The sequence below is a fragment of the Poeciliopsis prolifica genome, unplaced genomic scaffold, assembly GCF_027474105.1.
Source record: "Poeciliopsis prolifica strain line A6 unplaced genomic scaffold, Auburn_PproV2 SCAFFOLD019, whole genome shotgun sequence".
In the NCBI taxonomy this organism is placed as follows: Eukaryota; Metazoa; Chordata; class Actinopteri; order Cyprinodontiformes; family Poeciliidae; genus Poeciliopsis; species Poeciliopsis prolifica.
In genome coordinates this window covers 860,900-884,960 of record NW_026562394.1, presented here as the reverse complement: position 1 = coordinate 884,960, position 24,061 = coordinate 860,900, and the positions used below count along the sequence as shown (strand labels likewise).

Sequence of the window (24,061 nt, the reverse complement as noted above, 5' to 3'; positions counted from 1 at the left end):
TTGATGCTGAGCAGTGTGTGTCTGTGTCTCTTTTTAACTGCCCTGTCTTCAGATATGGCCATGAAAAACAAACAGAATGCAAAGAAAATGCAATCTCCTCTGATGGACTGTAATACTGTCGCAACAACTTAATGAGGCAGCACCATTTTCAACCTCTTTGCCACTTCCACACCGCCACATTCCTGGACACACACACACAAACATATGAAACACACACAATTCACCACCACTGTGCTTTCTCATCATTTGGAGCTGTGCCCTAAAATGCGGGCTAGAATGGACAGACTCGAGGCCTTTTATATCCCCCATTAGCTGTGCTGCACATATAAATTAGCAGAATCACGGCAACCATGGCAGCGTGCTGCCAAAGGCAGACTTATGCTTTGCAGTCCTCCATAAAGCTCACATTCCAGCACGATAGACTGAAACACTGATGTCTCAAATAAAACAATCTGCTTTGGACAGCCGCGCAGAGATGGCATGGCACTGTTATGGTGCTGTTATGACTTTAGCTGTGCTATTAGTTGAGTTCTGAGTCGGACATGAAACGCAGCTGTGCTGTTTTAGCTTTAATGGATATGTTCTGCCACATAAAATGAGCAATGGAAAACTTCTGCCACTGTTTGTTAACTTTTCAGAGTTGTCTTATTCAGTTTAACCAGCCGATTGTTGTTTAACTAGTTGGAATCCCAAATGTTTCCGTTCTTTAAACTTACTGTTGTTGTATGTGCTGTTTCTAATGAATGTGGAAAGAAAGCTGAAGAAATATCCATCATGGTTTTTGATGAGGAATGATGAAATGCTAGATGTAAGATTACACCCAGTTACACAAGCTGGGTGTGCAGAACCCAGCTCAAGTTAACTCCACAGATGGATGGATAAAACACAAGGTGTAAGTTGGGCTGCTGCAGAAGCTGGAAGGAGAAGTAATCCCCTGGTTACATTCCTATATCGCTGACAATCAGTTGACTGAATTACAAAGCACTCTTTATTTATCAGAATGTTCTGAAGAATATTACTGCAACCTGGCTCTAATGTGTGAGTGCATTTATTCACTTATGAGAAGTTACTGTCAGTACTAGTTATTGTAAATCTACATTAAAAATCCAAATTGCAGTTCTGGTACACTTAAAAAAAATTAAACTAGAGAACAGGAGATTTAGATTTTTACAGAACAAATGAGGGATCTTTATCTGCAAGATTATCTGCAAGATAAAGATCCCTCATTCCTGAGTCTATGGCCTATACAATATAGACTCTGAGTCTATATTGTATAGGATCATTCTAAGCAATCGGGTTTATTGGTGGTTCTCACACTTTCTAAAAGTAGAATGGGAGACAGATCTTTTAAGTATCAGGCCCTTCTCCTGTGGAATCAGCTCCCAATGTAATTTCTATGTCTACTTTTTCCAGCTGCAACCTAAGTAATATTTTGATGTATAATTTAGAATAATTTATGTATAATTTTTGTGGTGTGTTTCAAATATCTACAAATCTTTGTCACTATTCTGCTAATGTCAAAAAAATCTAATTTTGCAGTTGAAATGTTTCCATTAAATAATAAATTGAATTAATATCATATGTGAATAAGCTTAATCAGACGATAAGTCATGAAAAATGATGGAAGTGATGAATGTAAACAGTTACATGACATATAATCATAATTCAGCCATTAGAGATGTCAGCATCTCATTCAGGTATTGGAGCATCAAGCCCCTTATACTTAGGACTATATATGCAGCGTTTTAGGGGAAATTGTAGCTGGGAATTATACAAATTCTGTGTCATTAGACTTATACTAGGTCTCTCTCATTAGACTTTCTAATGACACAGAACTTCATGAACTGTGAGAGACTGTGAGAGCTCTGGTGGAGCCAGCTGCATTGTCTAGAAAACACTCAAAACAAACCATTAGCCTTCTACAACTTTCTGTTGTCATCTTTGTTGTTTCTGCCAGTAGTGACATCCAGGGTGTGATTCATGTGAAAAAAGTGATTCCATTGCAGTTTTGCAAAATAAATCTATTTTAATACAACTGAAAAATCACTCCACAATACAATTTTTTTTAAATTGAAGAACATAATGTTTTTTTCTAAAAAAAAATTGTTTTTTTTAGAAAAAAATTTTATTTCATAATCAAACATATTTGATTATGAAATCAAATATGTTTTCATAATTTCAATTTGCACAATTCTATGGTTAATGGAAACACATTTTTTGTGTTTCTGATGGATTTTCTTAGGATTTTTAATTGAACCAAGAAGCTTGAAAAAAAAAGCCATTTTGTTTGATGTTTGAAATAACTCAATTGCACAAATAAAGTGCTGAATATGCAGCAAGTGCTACAAAACATTAAAGGCTAGAAATATGAGTATTAAACAGAATGTTATAAAGTCAAAGGCCATTACTAAGATACAATGACAATAGCTTTAGACATACATTATTGTAAAACACTGCAATTTATGAGAATAAAATGAGAGATGTTTTTATTTTAGAGGGTGTTTATTATTTATCCCTTTTGTCAATGAGGATTGGGGAAATGTATTTTTATATTTGTATGCTTTGTATTTATTATGTATTTTTGGAATATAGCAACATTTTCATAAAATTTTTGCATTAAAGACACCCAATCATATTTTTTTGTCCAACTTAGTTAGTTTGGCATGTATAAATATAAAGTCTTTCTGGGAAATTTGTATTATGTCAAAAACATCAAATCCCCATGTTGGAGGATGCAGCTGGGTTTTTGAACCCAGTGTTCTGTCTTCTTTGAGCTGATAAGCCATGGCACCGCTGCTGGGGACCTCTACAATGCAGACAAAAACACAGATGGTGTTCTAGGACTGAGAAATCGGCACGCCTCCTCTACCCGAAAGAGGAGCATCATGCAACATACTTTTCAGTTCTTTGTTGATGTTCCAAACATCATGATGTACAATTCTGTGAAACTGAAGGAGGGACAAGTTCAGGATGTTTCCTGACAACATCTAAAACACAAATTACTGATGATGATGATTATCATTACTATATTAGTAGTACCACCAATTTATGTCTTTATATTTAGAAATTTTGTTTGGAATTTGAATTCTTGGGATGTACCAATCAGGTGTGGAATTAGGTAAGGTGAAATTCCACATTACCTCTTCAATTTGAGGAGGTAAATTGAAGAGGTAAATTGGGATGATCAGAAAGAGACAGTGAGTTAGAGTTGTGTGCATTGCCATATTAAAGTCTCTTTAATATGGTCTGTGAAATATATTAAACAGCAAGTAAAAATTATGTTAGAAGCAATAAAAATTTGTCAAACAAAAGGATTTTTTTTACACATTTGATAAGGGCCAAATGATGACTAATCAACTGAGTCAGACATTTCCAAGCTGCAGCTTCTGTGGGCTGTTTCCTGTCTGCAGTGCTTAGTATCCAAAGGAAGGTGTTGACTTGGCCTCTACAACATCCAGATTTCAATCCAATACAGCATCTGCTGGATGTGCTCTTCAAACAAATCCAATCCACGGAGGCCCTTCTTGCACTGAAGGGATCTGCCGCTTGGTGGCAGATACCACAGCTCACCTTCCCACTGGTTGACACCAGGGCTCAGAGATTCAGGGCTGCTACACCAGCATAAATTTGACCAACACACTATGATTCAGGTAGATGTATGTTATACCTGATTGGTGTATAATTTAAAATAGACCAGAACAAAATAATTTGTCATACCTCATAATTAAACTATTCATAGTTTTTCTGATATCAACACCACTGATGAGAGTTGAGCTCTCGGTTGTGTAAAAGAAGAAGAATATGGCTAATCACAGGTGAATTAAATTAGGATTATTCTTCTTTTGTTCTGGGTAGCAGTAGAGTAGATAAGGCATATAGAAATATATAAACTAGTAGGTTTTTAGTCTATTTCTTTGAAGATATAACTCATTTAATATGTACAAGCTATTGTTTCTGTCTGGATTTATTGGTGCTGCTCTACAGGAAACTGTAAAAATGAAGATATCAGAATAATCGACTCAGATGAATCTCATGAATGACAAAAAAAGGATAAATAATGAATGGAGAATTTCAGGTTATTTTAAAAGAAAATGCAGGAGGATAAACCAATTTTTCTAAAATGCAATTTCCTTGTTTAAAATTTTTTTTATGAAAGGCTTGCCTGCACAAAGGCTTGCCTGATGAAAATTGAGCAGAACTGCATAAAATGGCAGTGGAAGGACTAATGGCACACTACTCAAAAAATAAAAACATACCATAAAAGGAGTTGGTTTAGACATTGTTTTTTTAAATAAAAAAAAAAGAAAAAGAGAAAGGTTCTCTCAGAATAAAGCTAATATACATCAAGGTGTTTTTTTTTCTCTAGCTGATGGCATCTTGGAGATCAAACAGTTAATGTGTATGGCATTCTAAAGCCATATATGGTTTTGAATGCGGACACACATGGTCAGCAAATTTACCAGACATCAAAGTCAGTATGTATCCCTTCTGTCAGCCTACAAAGGGAATGCACCACAAGGTAAATGGGATTTTGTTATACTGGATTCTGTAGTAGAAGGAGAGTAGAGGACAAAAAGGAAGAAAAAACCTCCAACTTGAGTTAAATCCACCTAACACAGCAAAGGAAGCATTAAAATAATAGTTTGACTAAATTTATGCAAGAACAGAAAAGTGGCTCTGACAGAAAAAGCTGAGAATAGGAAAAGTAGATCATCTTCACATATGGATTTGCATATGGAGCGGCTGCTCCCTTCACCAGTGAGCTGGCTCTCACTGAACAGGTGTGAGGAAGGAGGCTTTGGGATGATCAGAAAGAGACAGTGAGTTAGAGTTGTGTGCATTGCCACCAATCATCTATGTTCGACAGCCCTAAAAAGCAGAGATAAACTATCAGATGTATGTTATTTCTCATGAAGAACCATCTGCATACTTGTGTCTTTGCCCCATTCTAATGAAATTCTTCTTTTAGTCTCATAAAATTAAATGGAAGGGAACGAAAGATGCTGTAGTGGGTGTACAGTCAACAACAGTGACTTTAACTCTACAGTAATTTAAAGTCTTCTGGAAAATACAGTATACTCATACTCACTGAAACTTTTCAAATATTGTCAATGTACAACCACAAACTTCAATGTATTTGATTAAAATTAAGAGAACAACACAAAAGTGTTATAGTTGTTATAGCTGTGAAGCATAAGAAGACATGGTTTTGAAAAAAAAAAAAAGTTGGGCTATGTCACTAACAGCTCTCCACACCTACAGACAAAAGACCTTCCCCATACTTCTTCACAAAACAGTTCAAGCTCAAATAGATTGGATAAAGAGCATATGTGAACATCAAAGTTCATGTTTTTGGGATGGGGATGTTGAATAAAAAAAAATCACAATTAATTTCTTTCTGCTCCTTATTATGAAACAAATGTCAGTCATTAATTTTGGTTCCAAGTTTGTTGTTGGCCACAGTCTTTTGTTGGCTGTGGTAAATAGTTGCAACAATCAGTGTTTTTTTTCTGGGCTGTTTTAATCCCTAATGCCACTAATGTGGCCACAACAAAACAATAATTATATACCTATAATTATTGTGCATGCTGACAGAATTTAAAAGGTGATCACTCAGTCAACTTTCACCATCTTGTCATTTTTAACACTATTTAACTTCGAGAAAGTTATTATTCACATTTAAATAAATGTTGGTTTCTCTTCTGAACTTTCAGAAAGACCTCCTTGTTTGTTTTGTACATTTATTGATAGAATAGAATTTAAAATTTAAATAACGGTGAATCAAAAATGTTTGTTTAGAGCTACTACTTCTTGAAATTTTGTTGCCATGAGACTTAAGGTGGACAAATTCTTAACCATATTTAATCAGGAGCGCAATTTAATGTAATAATTTATCAAATTATTTTGGCTGGTGTTTCTGATAAAAGTCATTTGTGAGATTGATTTAGTTTAGTCATTGCTCAAACTATGTAAGAATTAGTTCATAACATGAAATCTTCAGTACCTTAAAGCAAGTTTTCCTCTGGAAAAATTTGTTCAGGGAGGTTACGCAGCCAGCAGTTGCTTAAACGGGTGGGTTAAAATCATTTATGCAAACTAGCTTTTCCATGAAAACCATTTCTTTTTCTGCAGTCTTTCTTGAGCTGCCTGTGCCAGTTCAAGAAACCAGCTCAATTGATTGAGAGGTAATTGAGTTTTTCACTGACCCCCTCCCTTTCCATCAGCGGCGGAATCATACTTCAGCTGCAAAACTGCAACCCTCTCCAGGCTACATTTATTCCTGACAGATGGGCTGATTGCAGCTGCTTTCTTCAATCTAACATGACATCTTATTGCTATTACCTAATTCTCCCCTTCAGTCATCATCTTTTGACTTCCTGAAAATGCCGGATGGCTCTTCCTTCTGTCTTTCAAGCTTGGGTGCATCATGACGTTCTCACTCTCTCCATCTTCATATGCTTATACCTATTTTTATGTGCTTCATCCTTCCCAAAATGTATGCGCATTCTTCACTCTCTTCATGCCCGTGAGTGTGAGGATGCAAAGGGTATGTCCCTTCACTTCAAATCAACATAGTGAATTTGATCAAGAGTAATGGATTTAAAGTGTTGCAACATATTAATCTGGAATTAAACATTTTCAAATATCTAACTATAAAGTTAGGAATAATGACAACATGCAATTTTAATTGTTCTCTGTTATATCAAGCATTGAATAGAAATGTTCTGAATTAAAGAATCTGTGAATTTGTTCTATTTTTCAATTGGACTATGAAAATCAATTAAACTCAATTAAACTTCAGTTATAGTCTAATTTATTGATAGACATCTATTAATGGTTCTCAGACTTTCACACCTCGAGGGACCAATTAACCTGACAGTTTGGGAGGAAGCCGGAGAAAACATGAACTGGGAGAAACCCTCGGGGATTCGAACCCGGGACCTTCTTGTTACAAGGCAATGGTGCGACCTAATTTTATACAGTTTGGTTTGTATATAATTGTAAATGAAAACAACTGTATGCTTATTTTTACTATTAATCCAACAGAGCCCATAATGAATGTTTTCAGCCTCGCTGACTTTCTTTTTTTTCCTGTACACGTTTAATTTCCTGAGACCGTTTAAGCACTTTTATATTCTGCTTGTTTCAGGTAAAGCTGTTGTCACAGGAGTATTATTGTGTAGACAGTCAACAAATATAGCAAGACACTCCCAAGTCGTCTAAAGACTGCACATGATAAACTGAACGCCAACACATCGGGGCCACAGAGCCCAGACATGCAGTTGAAACACAACATGAATTATTCCTCTGAATAAAAAATATGAGCATGCTTCTGTGCATATGTTGGTGTTTTTGTTGGAGTATTCCTGGGGATAGTGTGTGTCTGTGTGTGCATGCACCCAGGACTCCTCATGACGACAGTTCAAATGTATCCAAAGTATAAATAGTTGCAGTGCATCATCAGAGCTTCCTTGCCTTATCAATAAAAGCTACAAGAACTTTAAGTGGTAAATTGCGACTTTAACAAACGTTATCAAAAAGACTAATGAAAATGTTTTCAATGACAGCAAGGTGACAGAATTACTGAAGAATCACTGAATAATTTTATTAACATCGTGGTAATCTTAAACAAATACATGGTGTCAGCATACAGGGGCGAGTAGAGTGATAAGTGCTCACATGTCCCCATTTTAAAACAGGAAACCACCAAAAAAAAAAAAAAAAAGAAAAGAAATCCTAAATGAAATATATTCCTGAGATGCAAAAGAAACAAAACTGATACAAATAATAACTGCACATCACTACATGCGATTATGTCACACGTGATCAATGCGGCAATATAGAAACTGGGCTTATTGATGTCTGCATTGATATTTCAGGAGGTACAAAGAGCTGGATTGAAGGTAAACTGTACAGCAAAGGCATATGAAGAGCCAGACAGGGCATGGAAACTGTGTCAAAACAAAATCCTGAATTATTTAAAACCAGAGTCAAATAAGCAGATTCAGAACAGATATCATTTTCACATCAACCTTTAGTGACTTGATAAAAATTTTTCATTTATATGAACATTCAATATGCTGTTATGAGTCAAATCTACAGTGTTGGGGACTTTGAGAAAGAGAATGTCATTGGATTTGGTCCAGTTACAATGCAATATTTTTAAAAGGATAATTCAGATTTTCTTATGTGTCATTCTGTGACATTATTATTAGTGCTAGTTCCCCTAACTGCAGTAGACAGATGTCTGTCTTGAGTTGTTCTGCTAAAAGTTAAGCTGCAATTAAAACTTTAAATTTTAACTGATTAGACCAATTTATAAGACCTCACACTGAACATGCTCTTGTTTGTCGGACACACCATTATTTTAGCAATTAGGAATGATTACACTGATATAACGTCAGAGTCATAACAGGAAAGCTGTTTGGCTGATAAAGGACTGTATAAAAAATATTTTGGGTGATCTTAAATCAATAACATATTGTGTGACTTCACGTTGTCCTTCCATTGCTCTGAAAACTTGTTTGCTTCCATTAAAACTACCAACAAACTCTATCTGGTACAGTTATGGGAGCTATTACTGATAGCAACATTCATAAACATCTCTTCAAAAAAGCCAAATTACCCTTTAAAAACACATTAGCTTCAATCCAAAGTATAAAAGAAGCAGGTAGGCAGGAAGTGGATACAGATAAATCATAAAGAGCTAGCTCATTTATCATAATGTCCAGTTTTTCAGGCTGAGTTTTCTTTACAAAACACGATTCAGCATCTGCTCTCTAATAGAGAGTAACTTGTTCTTTTCTGGTGTATTTTACAAACCCACACAGAAACGGACAAACATTATTCTGCTCCAGGTTTGATTATTTGGCAGACAATTCTCAACTGGTAGATAAAATAATACTGGGGTAACTCATCTAATTCTTTAACTTCAGGTAAACAGCTTTTTTTTACCTGGCTGTAAATCTGTACAGGCCATGAACAACATGACCTGTAACAAAAGAGGAAAAAAGGGTGTTTTTTGTAAATTTCCACTGGTGTGTAGATGTCCCTGCCAACATGAAAATTGGTCATAAAATTGCGAGCAATTTCCTGCCAAAATTGCAGCCAGGATTGTGCTGCTTAATCTGCATAAATGCACAACCTCACCCGCACCAAGCACACCTTCAGCAGAAGAAAACGGGGTTGCTATAAACAAGGAAATTAGAGAACCAAAAAAAAAAAAAAAAAAAAAAATAGCCTGCCACTTAAAGAACATGACATTGCAATTGTACAAGTTTGTGATCTTAATAATGGAGTTTTAAGCCCATAATCTTGCTTACCAAACCAACACAAAATGGGTAATTAGTTTGTTTTTAAAGCTTAGTTTCTTCAACTAACATGAAACATAAAAAAGAAGAAGAAATTAAAAAAGGAACAGCTACAATTGGATCTGTATAATAAAGGGGCGAATGGTGGCATGAGCTAAGCTGTTGGAAAAAACAAAAAACATCAAAACAGAATTGAACAAAATTTAAGTTTGGTCTATTGATTATAAAAAGCCATTGCAATAAATCAACTCAATACTTTCATTTCAAACCAAATATTTACAGTTGGTTTCTAAAGAAAAAAAAAACCCCCACACACACATTTTAACATTTACTAAGAAATATCCATCAAATTGTAACGGCCAGAGTGCATAATTCAGTAAATGGCACCTTTTCTTTTCCAATGCCAACACCAACTCATCACTGCAGACCATTTGTTAAATATCTTGTCTTAACTTTTCTCATTTCTAAGATGGGTACACAGATGAAACGTAACAGAAAATATGAGTATTATATATAGATGATTTCTTCTGCAAAAAATTGGCAGAAACTGCAAGAGCTTTTTAAAACAAAGTCAAATCTGTTAACAGCATGGTGAAAGTTGAAGTGCACAAACGTGTAAAACAACAAAAATGTAATTAACAATACCTAAAAAAATATTTATCCCTACATACACTGTGACAAGAAAATATGCTGATATTGATCTAAGGATTTCTAACATGCGATTCTCTCCAGTTATGAAGTCCAACATTGCCATACAGAGCAAGACAGTTTGCCATTCAACCATGTTTGCATAAAGTTGTTAACTGGCCATAAAACTGGAGATAGCAGGGCCAACATTTTTATTGCCATTGGTAATAATTAGTTTCATCCAAATAGATTACTACTGTTGGTTTTTATCACACTTTTACAGGAGACTAAGTCAGCCAAATTCCTTTAAAACAATACAAAAACAGAATTGACAGATGCAAAGAAAAAGTATCCCCATGACATTAGACCAGCAGCAGTTGGAACTGTTTATTCAAGGCAGAACAAGTCTATCGTTTTCATGTTGTTTGATGCAATTCTGATCCTACCATCTCAATATTGCAATTGAAATTAGGATTCCCTGGACCAGGCAATTCAACCTCCCATCATCTAATTTTGGTGAAGTTGTGATTTCTTGCCTGTTTTGAGCTCTTAGCAGACAGGAGTGGCACCCAGAATGGGATTCTACTACTGTGGCTCATCTGTTCAAAGTTTGAAGCTCAACATGTTGAGTGTTCAGAGATATTATTCTGCATTCCTTTATTGTAATGGGTGGTTATTTGGGCAACTTTTGCCTTTCTACTATATCACATTAGTGTGTCCATTTATTTCCAGGCATTCATATCAACTTGATCTTTTTTCACACAAATGATACTATTTGCTAATCATTTTCAAAATTTTCAGCAAGTTGAGTATGATAATCTCTGTAGATCAACAATTTGTAATAATCAGCCTATCTGACACCAGCAGCCATCCCTCGTTCAAACTAATAAATATTTTCTTTCTCATTCTGATGCTAGGTTTGCACCTCAAAAAGACATCTTCACAACATAAAGATATCCAAGTGTTTAGAAGTTTTGCCATGTGATATATGTGAATATGCTGTATTTGTGTTAACTAAATAAACAAGTATATCTAATAAAGTGGTCAATATGTTGTAGTTTTCATTTTGGGCAATGGGTATATAAGCAATTATATATTTTCTTTTATTATTACATATAAATAGCCATTTTAACACCAATTTGTGCCAATATTTAGATGACTTATCATTAAACTTGACTGTTATTATAATATTTTATTCTTCAGACCTGCAGTACCAAAACAAGTGAAGCTTAATGTACTTCTGTTGTGATTTTCTGGTCAACAACTTTAGTTTAAATAAATTAAAAGTTTTAAAAAAGAACAAAAATCATGCTAATGTGTAGTACCAAAGTGTTGTTCTTACACATTATGTACATGCTTTGCACAAAAACAAAACATAATTTTTTAAGTCTTCTTAAAAATGAAAGTAATAGTGACAAATATACATTTGAAGGAATAAAGGAGTCCAGAATTTAACAGCATTTTTTTTTACAGTCAACCACATTTTAGCAGACACAATATATAACAGGGAGTGGGATACATTTTAAACCAACAATATTAGATTTTTTTTTAATATAAAAAATTACTTAGCTTACATTTCCAAAAAAATTCACTTTCATCTTTCCATTACCTTTTAGATTAAAAGAACCGTTCCCAAGGCAATTTAGTTGTTGGCAAAGGAACACAGTAACTCATTCTGTCAAATTTTGTGCTTATCTGTTTGCCTCCAGTTTTTACATTTTGGAAATAGGACCCAAGCAGATATATTAGCCAGCACTCTCAACATTTCTCTCCAATTTCATTTTTTTGCTTTAAGACCTCATGAAATGGAACTGTGACTGACTAAATGGAAAATAAAAAGACTCACTAATGCAGTTTCAGTTTTCTCTTCAAAAACTAGTGAAACATAACATGTACAGTGGCAGTCCAAACATCATTATCAGTTACCTACTAAGAACTGATAACTTTCTTCAGTTTTCAACAAGGATACATTTCAAGAATATGAGCAAGGTAAAAGAATGATTGTTTTAGAGCTCAGGTTTAAAACTCCAGTCCTCAAGAGCCGTGTCCTGCAGTTTTTAGATGTGCCACAGGTACAAAACACTTAAATGAAATGGCTTAATTACCTCCTCCTTGTGTAGATAAGTTCTCCAGAGCCTTGCTAATGACCTAATTATTCTAATCAGGTTTGGTGCAGCAGAGGCACATCTAAAAGTTACAGGACATCACTTCAATTTCTTTCGGAGACCGCAACCCCTTCCTCCATTATTATTGTTATTATTATTATTATTATTATTATTATTATAGTCACAGTTCTGATTACAGACGCTCTCAGTGAGTGCCGGCTGGAGACATCCTCAAAGGAAGCGGATCCAAGTGGAAAACCATTTGGACCAACCCATCGATATAATCTGCATCAGAGGAAGGCCTGAGGCTTCCTCTGTTTGCATAAACAGCAGACGAGCTGCTGCTCTCGCACGCTGGCATCTACAACGCCTTGTAGTTTATCCTGTTTTAGAGGATAAGCTACAAGGTCAGCTGACCTCACTGACAGAGTGAGGAAACAAGTAGTGGGCGTGCATGAAGATGGAGGCATTACTGCTTTTTCCTGCAACTCATTGTCTCCTATATTACAGGATTTATAATTTACAAGTGAAAAGCCGATGTCTTTTTGTTTTTGATCAACTTTATAGTACAATATTTGAATCCAATGGGATGAACTAGCAAACTAATAGCCATCTTTTAACCAAAAGACAAAGTGTTGGATCACCAAAACCTCTACACTGATGATGTGAATATTTGAATTGAAACCTAAAGATTAAAGGTGGACATTATAACTAATTTACAGGGTGTTACAGCTGTTTACGATGAAAACCAATGGACAGACGTCCATTAGCGTATCCCACATAGTCAAAATATATTATCTTTTCTGTCTGTACCTCAAACTATTGGGGCATCAATAGATTTGAATCTATTGATCTATTAATAGATTCTATTGATCAATAGATCAATAGATGTAGGGTTTTATTTTTTTTGGCTGTCCAAAAAGGATGACACCAAGACACACTGCTACAGTTTTATTTTGCTATTACAGAAACCTTAAATTGTTCACTGTACATTTCATGAGGCCTTTAAGCTGCAAAATGACTCTAATATGATATGAACAGAAAGTAAATTACTAAAATGTGAAAAGTTAAAAGAATTTCAATACAATTTTTACAGATTTTGAGATGTGGAGATTTCTTTCTGTACATCTGAACCATTAATGTAAAACACAGACTATTGTAAGCTGTCCAGATAGGGTTTAAAATGTTTCACTAAACTGCTGTTTGCATGGTGCAGGGATGTACAGAGTAAAGTACACAGGGACAGCAGATTTAGCAAGTAGCCTCATCTACTATTTCAAATATTTTTGGTGGGTCTTTGCTCTAAACAACACTGCACTAACCCATATTACTCCTACCCTAATAGTGAAAATCATATTATACACTTATCTGACGGACCTTGCTACAGTGTTACACAAAACCTTCGTCTTATCTTACAAGGGTCCACTGCTTAATTACAAGTTTATTCAGAGGGGATGGGGAAGTCGGGCGCAGTGGTTCATCTAAAAGTACCATATTCAGTGTGATAGACACGTATAAGGCGTAAACAGCACAGATCATTCAAATAAAAAAGGACGCAATGTATAATTAAAAGCTGTGAACTAAGCAATGAAATGATCTACATATAGCATTTACATTGCTACTGACAGGCGACACATGAAGGCATTGAAAGAAGTTCGATGGCGTCTGTATTTTTAGGCACCGTGTTGACGTGAGATATGTGAGGGGGGCATGAGATACAACGTGTGGCAGCGTGTCTGCTTGGTGGGAAACAGGAAAAAGGGTGAACAAGAGGTCACGTAAGAAGCAGCCATGGCAGAGATATAGATTTCCAGGAGTTTGTGTCACTAGAAGAGCAAAAATGTGAGAATAAGTAGAGCTTCAGGAGCAGCATCAAACTGCATGTGGAAGATTTAAAAAAAATCTCTCAAAAAGGAAAAAAAAAATTGTAAAAATGTAATATGGGAAAATGCTGAACCAGAGGACATAATAATAATAAAAAGCTAGGGGAACATCTCTGCCTGCGGGCTGTGTTGACTCAAAGGGGGCAGTGGCCACAGGTGAAGACGAAAGTGGGGACAGAGAGAGAGAGACTATAAGAAATAGAGGGACTGAAAGAAAATGTAGAGAGCAGCACAGCTCCCTATGCAGTCTAAATGAAGTATTCCTTCTTTTCCTCTGCGTGTGCGTGGTTGCCTTCAGCGTTGATGATGGCTGTGTCGGCATCGGGTGCGTCGTCCGCTCCTTTGGCTTCGTTCGTCAAGTATGTTCCTGCAGAAGACAGGGGAAAAAACAACAAACCCATCTCAAGGAAAACAAATACTGAGCAGCCCTGCATGGCATTGGCTGCTTGGGGCAGACAGCACATCTGAAGACAACATCAGTGATGCTACATTATTCATAGACAGAATGATGAGAACCTGGGATAGTGTGGTAAATGTGAGTAAAGCCCTCTGCAGACACAACCCAAAAGCATCAACAAACACGCAGGCCATTTTCAGACTGACAAGACTTAAAACACAACGATGCTGTGCTCAGGGCCAAATGTTTTAGCATTGCTGCTGAATTCTGACCATCACCTTTAAATTTTAGATATGTATTCTCTATGTGATTTCCTTAAACCGAGTTTGTGCATGTGCTCCAAATAAAATTCTTTTTAGAGGACGTTGCAAAAATATGTAATTATTTGCTTTGTTGCAATAAAAAATTGACTTCACTGAAAAAAAAATCCACGCTACTCTTAAAACTATTACAATAAAATTAATTAATGCAATTTAAAGCTTTCATAATTGATTTCTTTGTTATGCATTATTACGTTTAATTGTTGGCTCAATTTTGGAGGATCATAATTTGGGATTAATTAATACTATTTAGTAATAACATGTAGAACATCTACATTATTACTCCAGTTTAAGCTTATTGTTATTCATTGACACACACAAAAAATGTTGACTTACACTGTCTAGTAAATGTACTAATGTTGACTATTTACTAATTTGGTAATCTCTGAAGAATGCTGGTTGATCCATTTATCTGGATCAGTGGAGGCAACTGCAGTAGGAATCTGTCTTATAACTGGAAGGTTCCCAGTTCAGCCCCCAATTTGTCTGTTTCAGTCATTGTGACTGTTGACAAGACACTTCAACCACTTACATAAATTCACAATTAAATATAAAACTTTGGGCATTCATTTACAAGGTGACTAAATGTAAAAACATTCAGCTCAAATTAAAGTCATTTACATAACATTTCCCAAATGTGCAAAACGAATCCTATCCTAACCCAGCGGCAACTTTGAAAAGAAAGAAGAGCTGCAGACTAATATTTGACAAGCAGAGGATGCTCCACTGATTCGATGGGCCTTGAGGTCTGGCCCATTGTGGTTTTACCTTTATGCCTGGCCAGGTATCTTCCCAGAACAATGATTAAACACAAGGTGACAAAGACCACTACAGCCACCACTCCTCCAATCAAGGCATGGTCGGTGCCATGTTGCCCCAGCGCATTGGGATCTGAGGAGACAGGGGAGAAAGAAACAAATAGAGACAATCAAAGTGTTGGTGAGTGAGGTGAAGGAGTGCGCACAGGGGAACAACAAAAGACAGACAGCACAAACCAGAGAGGAAAGAGAAGAAAGAAGATTATTTCCAGTTTGTTCCTGCTTTAACAGTTGTTCTCAGCTGCTGTCATTCCTTCCCTCTTACACTTCATGTATTCAGAGCAGAGAGCCTGTGAAAACTCTCTGAGAATATTAAAACGGAGAAGACGAGAGATGGACATCACATTGACACAAGAAGAATAGGACTGCGGTGACAGTCAACTGGCAAAATGAATAAAAAAAGAGAATGTATAAGGGACTTGGTTTAAAGATGTAAATTATTTAGCACCTCCCCTACTGAGTTGCAGGGTTACTCAGCATGCAAATCAGGGCCAACAGCAGAGAAAAAAAATGATATACAGTAAATAAATCATTACAGAAAAAAAGTAGGGAAGACTGATCTTTTCTTCAGTTCTTGGAGAGAGGGAATTAATGTTAGGGAAAAGAATTAGATGTCAGAGAGTTGCTACAGGTCCCCAGCTGCTGGAAAGCAGAATGATAGAAAAAAACAAAAGTTATGAAATAAGAAATAATCTTCCTGCGATGCCCAGTGCAAAAACCCATAAATATATATATATATATTTTTTTCCCTGTTTCTTAACAAGGTTACTCAAATTCAGGATCATGGGACAGTACAAGTCTGAAAGCTTTCACACGAAATCTAGTTTCTTCCTTCACGTTATAAGCCTGGATCTGGGAGAGCACCCACTGTTGATGTGGAGAAGAAGACACAACTCAGAGCTTTCAGCCTCTAAACTCAGGATTTTGTTTTTCAGTCATGATCCAAGCCAAACGATCAGAGATGAATATATAAATGTTGACGTTCCGCTAAATTGAAAGTTTTCCTTTCAGCTTATCTGAGGTCTTTCTTCTCCATGACAGACTGAAGCAGTCTTTGGATTACTACAGAAGAAGGCCCAACTTGTCTATAAATCTCCCGAGACATCCTAAAATCATCCAGGAGCACGGCAGGAAAATACTTGTACTCTCCCATGATCCTGAAAGAGCACTTTAGTATCAATACCGGATTTAAATGAGAAGTCTCTCATCCCTGGCCATGTCGCACTTACAAAAAAAAACGAGAACTGTAGGTACACAGACATGACTGGAATGGTCAGGACAAAAACCACAATGCTCCTCCTGCATGTGAAATTTGACAGTCTGCTGGGGTTATGGTCTAACATCCAAGAGCATGTTTTTCCAGGAAGAAAACCTGATCCATTGGGGGATGAGACACACTCTTCTGTCACATTTGAAAAAAAACAACTAGTTTTTTAAGGTATGAAATTTGACACTAACAACTTTAGAAAAAGATCTCTTCTTTCTAAACGTTTTGGGAAAAAAATGTGACAGGGACAGCTGTTCTGCGATGAGACTGTATTATTTGTTTTGATCCATAGCACCTAAAAGATTACAGTGACATTCACTAAGCTGTTCTTTGCAGGAGTGATGGCATCCTTTAAATACCCCAAAGATTTCGCATGTGTTCCTGAAAGTACATGATACTTTATGACAGCTAAAACATGGCATTGCCTGACCAGAAAATAGCAGATACACAGAGGGGACTTATCCATAGTCAACATACAGCACACGTCGTATGTTGACTATTTCTCTTCAGTATTCCACTTTTCATTCTGTCTGCCCATGAGGCCAAATTGAACAGCTGGCTTGCTCTCGCTTCATAAGTCTCCACGGTCTGAGTGACCAGGCCGTCACACTTCGCCGCCTCCGAGTGGACAAACACAAAGTCATACAGACCGACACACACGCTCATAGACACGGACGTGAGCAGCATAGCTTCACTGTGTTGCAGTTCTTCTTGGTTGGTGGAGCAGCGAGTAGAGGAATTTTCCCCTGGCAAGACCCAGCAGGAGAAGGACAGCGGCGTTTAGTTACACACCCAGTTTTGTCTTTTATTCTTTTTCTGTCAGGCTTCTCCCTGTATATGTGTGTATTTTTAATCATTAAACACACACTCCCTTGACTGCTGATCCTCTGGCTGACTGTGAGATCCCCAGATATTCTTTTAGAAGTGAAAGGCTTATGTTTTTTACATTAGATTGCCTGATCATTGCATATAATGGAATTGATTCTTTGATTATGTTCAAAAATATAGAAATATAACATTTGTGGTTTATTCCACATATTTTCTCATCTGCGTACAAATCAGTGATAGTGCATTCTCATGGGGTTGAAGCTCTGCCAAATGAACCACATTCATAAATTTCTTGAAGATTTTTTGAAGAGTTCTTCACAAATGTGAATAAGTTGTGTAAAAACTTCAGCAGCTCCGCAGGAGGTCGCTCTGTCTGATAAAACGCTTTAAGGGATAGCACTTGAATAAGTTTCAACTTTAGCAGAAGGCAAGAAACTTGGGGAAAAAAGATGATGAAATATAGGAAACAATTGAACAGTTTTCTCCTTTGGAGGCCCAGTCTCAATCAGAATGCGACCTACTAATGTATCGTCAGGTTCATTTCCCATAAAATTGTGAAATTTTATGTGTTTTTCAATACCTCTTGAAAAACACCACTGCATAATCTTGAAATTATTGACTTGCACAATGAACCACTCTCACCACTATTTAAGATGCCATTGAATTTTATTTTTACAACTTAAAAATTGTAAAATGGTGATTATCAAAACCACATAATCAGTAGTAAAACGATGGTTAGAGTTAGAATTAAACCACATTTTCCTTACTTCTGCTTTCGTTTGCAGCATTGAAATGACCCCATCACCTCAGCTTTGCCGCAATGATACATTTTCATCCAACTTTCCAAATCCATAATTGGCACGCAGGATTTACTGCAAGTCCCCTTAAAATTACCTTTGTGGTTGAACTGAAATTCTGATGGTAACTGTGATATGGAATAAACTGCACTTGAAATATTTGACCTAGCAACACTAAACAAACCGGGAGAGAGAGCGAATACTGACTCATAACTTAAAATCATGTCAAGAAATATAAATATTTTGTGAGAGTCTAAATCAGTGCTTTGGATATCATCTCTTTTCAGATATACTTCAACAAATCTTTTTTTAAAAAAGTTGTGTTAAGTTAAAATTTGCAAGGACTCAAGTGTTGACAGCTGAATTTTAATAAAACTGACCATATTTATTTTTTATTGTCATGTTTTTAACTTCTTTGCTTTATGTACAATTTAGCATATGCTGTCAATATTATGTTTTATTATTTTACATTAATGTTGGGTTTGGGTGTTTGCTTACAGCCCAAGTAATTTCTGGTAAACTTTATAGCACTGAACTGCATATATAGATCACGGTAAAACATTAGAATCTGGATATCATTTAAAACTTCAACAGAATCCACAGCTCTAGCAAACAATTGTTTCTCATTAACCATGGGTCCACATTCTCTGTACGAAGCAAAACAGAACCAGGAGCTGGTTTTTGCCAGGCTAATGTTATGACTGGTTTGAATTTGGGGAAACACACAAAAATGCTGCTAAACAAGCACTGGTTCTGGAACTGTGTCTTTATTCAGTTCGGAAACCAGAACTGATGGACAAGGGGATAAAACATTTTTTATTTGAGCCAAGAAGGAGGAGGATAGAAGGGATCTTGCATACACAGTTATACATTTTGCAGGCCCACAAGGACATTATTATTTAATAAGGCCATATACATCCTTCTCTGTATGATTTAATATGAGAGTGTGGCAGAGCAAACTCTTCTTTTAATATTTATAGAACCCTCCTTGTCGCATAGCTGTGTGAGTCTGGATTGTTTAATAAATTAAAAGGGTTAAAGTTTTCTATAAACCACTGCTGGGTCAAACGGAACCAAAGGAGTTCCTATTAAATCATTACAATAACTCCTCATATTCTCAGAGGAAAATGCTAAACTGCTTTAGTGTCTTTAAGAAAAGTGATGGCTTGAACTTCAATTGAGAGTTTACAATGAGATTAATAATTATTTGTTCATTTTAAAGCAATAAAAATTAATCTTGTCACCAGGTAGTCAGCCATTTCTTTTCTTTTTTAATTTATGTTGATTGAAACATTATCCACATAGGACTTTCTCAATGGGGGAACCGTATCTGAGGGGGCTTAGTTTATTTTCTGTGCAGTGTGTAATTGTTCAAACCTCAAGGTAGAAAATTGTTTACATTTTCAAAAATGAAATTTTCTTTTCTTCAAATTATTAAGACCGTTGTAGCATTGGTTACAATAAATCACTATTATTAATAATGAATATTTATATCAGATTATAGTTCAAACTGTAGAAAGTTAAAGTTTTAGTAAAGAAAAAGACATTAAAATTAAAAGTACAGTAGATGCCCAATTTCCTATTGTTGGTCTCAAAGTCATGTTTATCAAAGTTCTGTTGTGCAATTCGATGATTTATAAACTGACTGAAGTATTTTAAAGTCTATTTTCTGAGCTACAGGGAGCCAGTGGAAGGACTTTAAAGCTGGGGTGATGTGCTCCATCTCCCAGGTTTTAGTGGAGCACTATTCTGGATCAGCTGCAGCTGTGTGATTGCCTTATCAGGCAGTCCTGTGACCACACTATCACAGTAATCAATGTGACTAAAGACAAATGCATGCATGGATTTCTCTAGATCTTGCTGGGGAGTTAGTCCTTTAATCCTGGAAATGTTCTTCAGATGATAGAAGCCTAACTTTGTACACCCAAAGCATCAGGGAGTCCTTCTTAAATGACCAGGATACTCAAAATCAAACATGTCTTCGTCAGACTCTTAAACACCAAACACTTCTTTCCATATGTCACAGGAGATGTTTCCCATCGAGTAAAGTCACAAGATCTCCTGTGATTTGAATGACTCCAACCTCCACCCTGTCTTTCATCTGCGTTCATCTTTTATATGAACAGTGGGGAGTTATCAGACACTGCACTCATTAATCCATCATATCAGTATGTTTTACACAAATCACATCTTTGTCACTTCGGCTCTCTTCCAATCATTGGCTTTACATTTATTTAATATTACAATTCCTTCCCTGCAGGCACCCTTTATCTCTGGTGATGCTTTTTTAAATTCTCTGTTTTAGATGTAGCACTATGAAGGAATGGCTTTCGGTTGCTCCCATCAATAAAGCAGCACTTGTGTCCTTGTGTGTGTATGGTCAGTCATACTTTAAAAGTGTCTTCTAGCAGGATGTCATAAATTTGCTGTGATATTTAATTTCCTCTGAATATGTGAAACAAAAATCTTAATCTTTTTCTGTAAATATGAAACCCTTAATATTTTTATGAGATGATCAAGGAGATTGCTGGAAATCCTTAGAAAGAAGATCTGAGGAGGATTAAACCAGAACCTCACTGTCAAATTGTGGAACACCTACGGCAACCCCAAAATGTTTCATAATTGTTAAAAAATAAAATGTTTTTGTATTTATCTGCATGCTGTTCAACACTGTAGCTTTGAAACTTCCAAACAAATACTTGATCTGGCAACTAAAGTAATAATATGTATATATTCTGCTATGAGTTGTTATTTTTTTAGGAAGCTGCAATAGCTCTAATAAATCTGTAGCATTAGCAGCATCTGCATCTAAAGTATCACTGAATCGTTTTTTGCATTTTGTTTTCTTTAGTTATTCAGTTCAAAAGTGAAACTCGTCAATACCCAGACTAGTACATATCAATGATTAATTTCCGTTTATTCTGATTATGGATTTCTTCATACCCCAGTCGGTGGACTATTGTGTAATGCCAGTAACTCTAGCAAAAACAATGCAATTTTTCTAAATTAAGTGGGCTTAATGGTGCAGTAGGAATGGTGCAGTATGTGTTGGAACATTATAAAAACATCTGTAAATTACTATTATTCATTACAGAATGAAACCAGGATGTTTTTTTCAATGTAAAGTTGTGTGAAGTATTTATGAGCAGTCGGTGCTGTGTCTGCTATCAGAGCACTTTCTTTTTGAAAGGGTGGGACTGAACGGCTTTCCAGGGTAACGGCTACTCAAAACAGAACAGAAGAGAATAGAGACAGTAAAATAATAAATATTTTACCATCTATCTATTATGAACCAATAGCAGTCAGAGAAAACGTTATAACATTGATTTTCTTTCCCTTAACTTCTTCAGTTAAGTCTCAGACTGGCTTTTTTATTGACGCTATATTTTTTTCAACCAGAAGGTGTAAGTTGTTTGATCGTCAGACACTCGCAGCTAAGAATGTAGGATGTCTGCAGCTCCTCTGGAGGGACCTTAGGTTCTCGGGTGTAACTCTGAATAACGTTCACCTGATTTTGCCAATTTATGTGAACTGCTAAGCCTTGGTAGTGTTACAAATTGTAGTATAACTGTAGCCACAAACATTCTTACTGAAAGCATGCTGTCACCATTAGGTTCCATATTGTTTTTATATGTTACTAGTTCATTTAGCTTTATTTAGCTAAATGTCCAGCAAGTCAAGGCAGTCCAGTGGTTTGTATCACATTTTTCGCATTGAAATCGCACCAAAAATGGAAAAATGGGTAGGATATTTTTTTTTAAGGTCAACATTTACCAATGTATCTAGAGACAAAAATGTGAAGAAATATTTAACAAATTTAACAGGAAATCAAGACACAATTATATGCTCCTTATAAAAATAAAATTTTTGAGAAGAAATATTAAATGGGTATTTTACAGTTAAATGTGACACTCATAATTTATTCAACAATTTTAAAGTTAAAGAGAAAACCAGAACAGATTGCTCTGAAAGGTGGCTTATCCTTATTTTGCAGCAGTTTAAAATATTATATTATCATTTACAGAGTAAGCCTGAAAGGAAGTACATGTAAAACACGAAGAGATGCTTTAAAGACATGACTCAGTTTACGAGAGAGCTGTGTAAAAGAGGCAGCAAATCCAAATATATGAGTGTTTGTGTGTGTGCCCTTGTGCATTATTGCTCTCTGTGTCAGAGTGGATTAATTAGATCCAAAGAACAAAGAACAAATTACCTCAGCTAATCATTCAATAAACCCCACATTTGGACACTGGATTGAATATTTAACCTCTTCCTCTTTGTTTTCTTATTGGAGAAAAAATTATTTGTGGTAAGCAGGGTAAGCCCTGCAACATAATTAATGATAGACTTACTAAATCTAAAGAATCTATTAAAACAACTTGGTATCTATGAATACATAATTTCTCAATAAACAGCAATAAAATACAATATAAAATACAATAACAGAGGATGACAGGTCTAAGATGGTGCTACTCCTATTTTTATAACATTATGGGACTTTTGCTAAAATTATATATTAACTATTCTAGTAATTATGATGTCTAAGATTTATTCATTGTTCCAAAATTAATGGTGCTGTGACATAAATTTAGTAATTTTTAGTTGAAACAATCCATTTTTTCAGCTGACTTGTGCACACATTGCACAATGGCGAAAGACCAAAGCAAAATATGGGATTCAAATGAACTGATCTTATTAGAAGCAATCCTAAGTAAATGTTGTAATTGTGGATTTTCATATAACAGGCTCATAACAGGTGGTTAATTTGCTGAAGAATGGGCTGTGCTACCTTGCCTACATTCTAATGCTCAACACACCTGAGGCTCTCGCCTCTCAGCATACCAACTTTACTTTTGAAAAAGGATTACCTGAAATAGCGACAGTAATGACAGTAACAGAAGTGCTCCTTATGTTTTCACACAATTACTTTCAAACTGCAGACTTTCTTGTAAACAAAAGAACCGTGAAGGACACTAGTAGAGTGGACAAGCAGGTAAGGGAAGGGAGAGCGCCAAACAACTGCCCTGTGCGTTCGGCAGAAACTCCACTTATTCCAAACCTGTCTCTGGAATCTTATTGAAGATACTTCAAACTACAATCATTTTGTAGTGGAACATTTTTTGTAGTTTTGAAGCTGCGACTTAAACAATTCTCCTACACTTAACAGGTACAAATACACCGTTACCAGTTCTTACCTAGTTCGTAACACAACTGTGCCATGCATGACTTTACAGAAGATTTATAATGTAGTTTATTTAATAAAATAACAATGTGTACTCCAGACTTGTGATAAAGAAAAGGTATACTAAAATGATTTCTGTTGTAACATGGTGCTGTAGAGAAAATAAAATTAACTTCAACCTTCAAGGAAGGGCAAGGGGTGCCGTAGGGGAGGTGGGGGGGATAATATGATGGTAGGAGAAACAGGGTCAGAGCTGCAATAACTTCAGGCTGACTTTATTGCTGCTGCTCTTCAGATATTTCTATCAAACACTATGCTGCACCTGAAGCAGCTGTATGGTTCACATAAAATAACCCTACAGCTAGTTTTGAACTAGCTGGTTTTGAAGAAATATTTTATCTTCAATAGTCTCTCAGGGAAGAATAGAAGTGAAGCATGACAAAGAGGTTCATGCAAATAAAATAAGCTGTTGTGTCTTTATGAATCCTCCAAAATGTGTCCTTTGCAACTAAAATTTAATTAAACT

The 24,061-nt window shown here is 35.9% G+C and overlaps 1 protein-coding gene across 3 annotated transcripts in view; it reads right to left on the bottom strand.

Moving 5' to 3' along the window:
• Window positions 1–7,581: 7,581 nt before the first annotated feature.
• Window positions 7,582–24,061, bottom strand: part of cadm2a (cell adhesion molecule 2a) — a 216,493-nt gene continuing 200,013 nt past the window's right edge. For all 3 annotated transcript variants that reach the window (XM_055043528.1, XM_055043530.1, XM_055043529.1), the window contains 2 exons: window positions 15,412–15,534; window positions 7,582–14,293 (listed from right to left, as the gene is read on the bottom strand). In XM_055043528.1, the coding sequence (XP_054899503.1) occupies window positions 14,175–14,293; window positions 15,412–15,534 (242 nt within the window). In that variant the 3' untranslated portion in view covers window positions 7,582–14,174. The remainder of the gene's footprint in view (window positions 14,294–15,411; window positions 15,535–24,061) is intronic.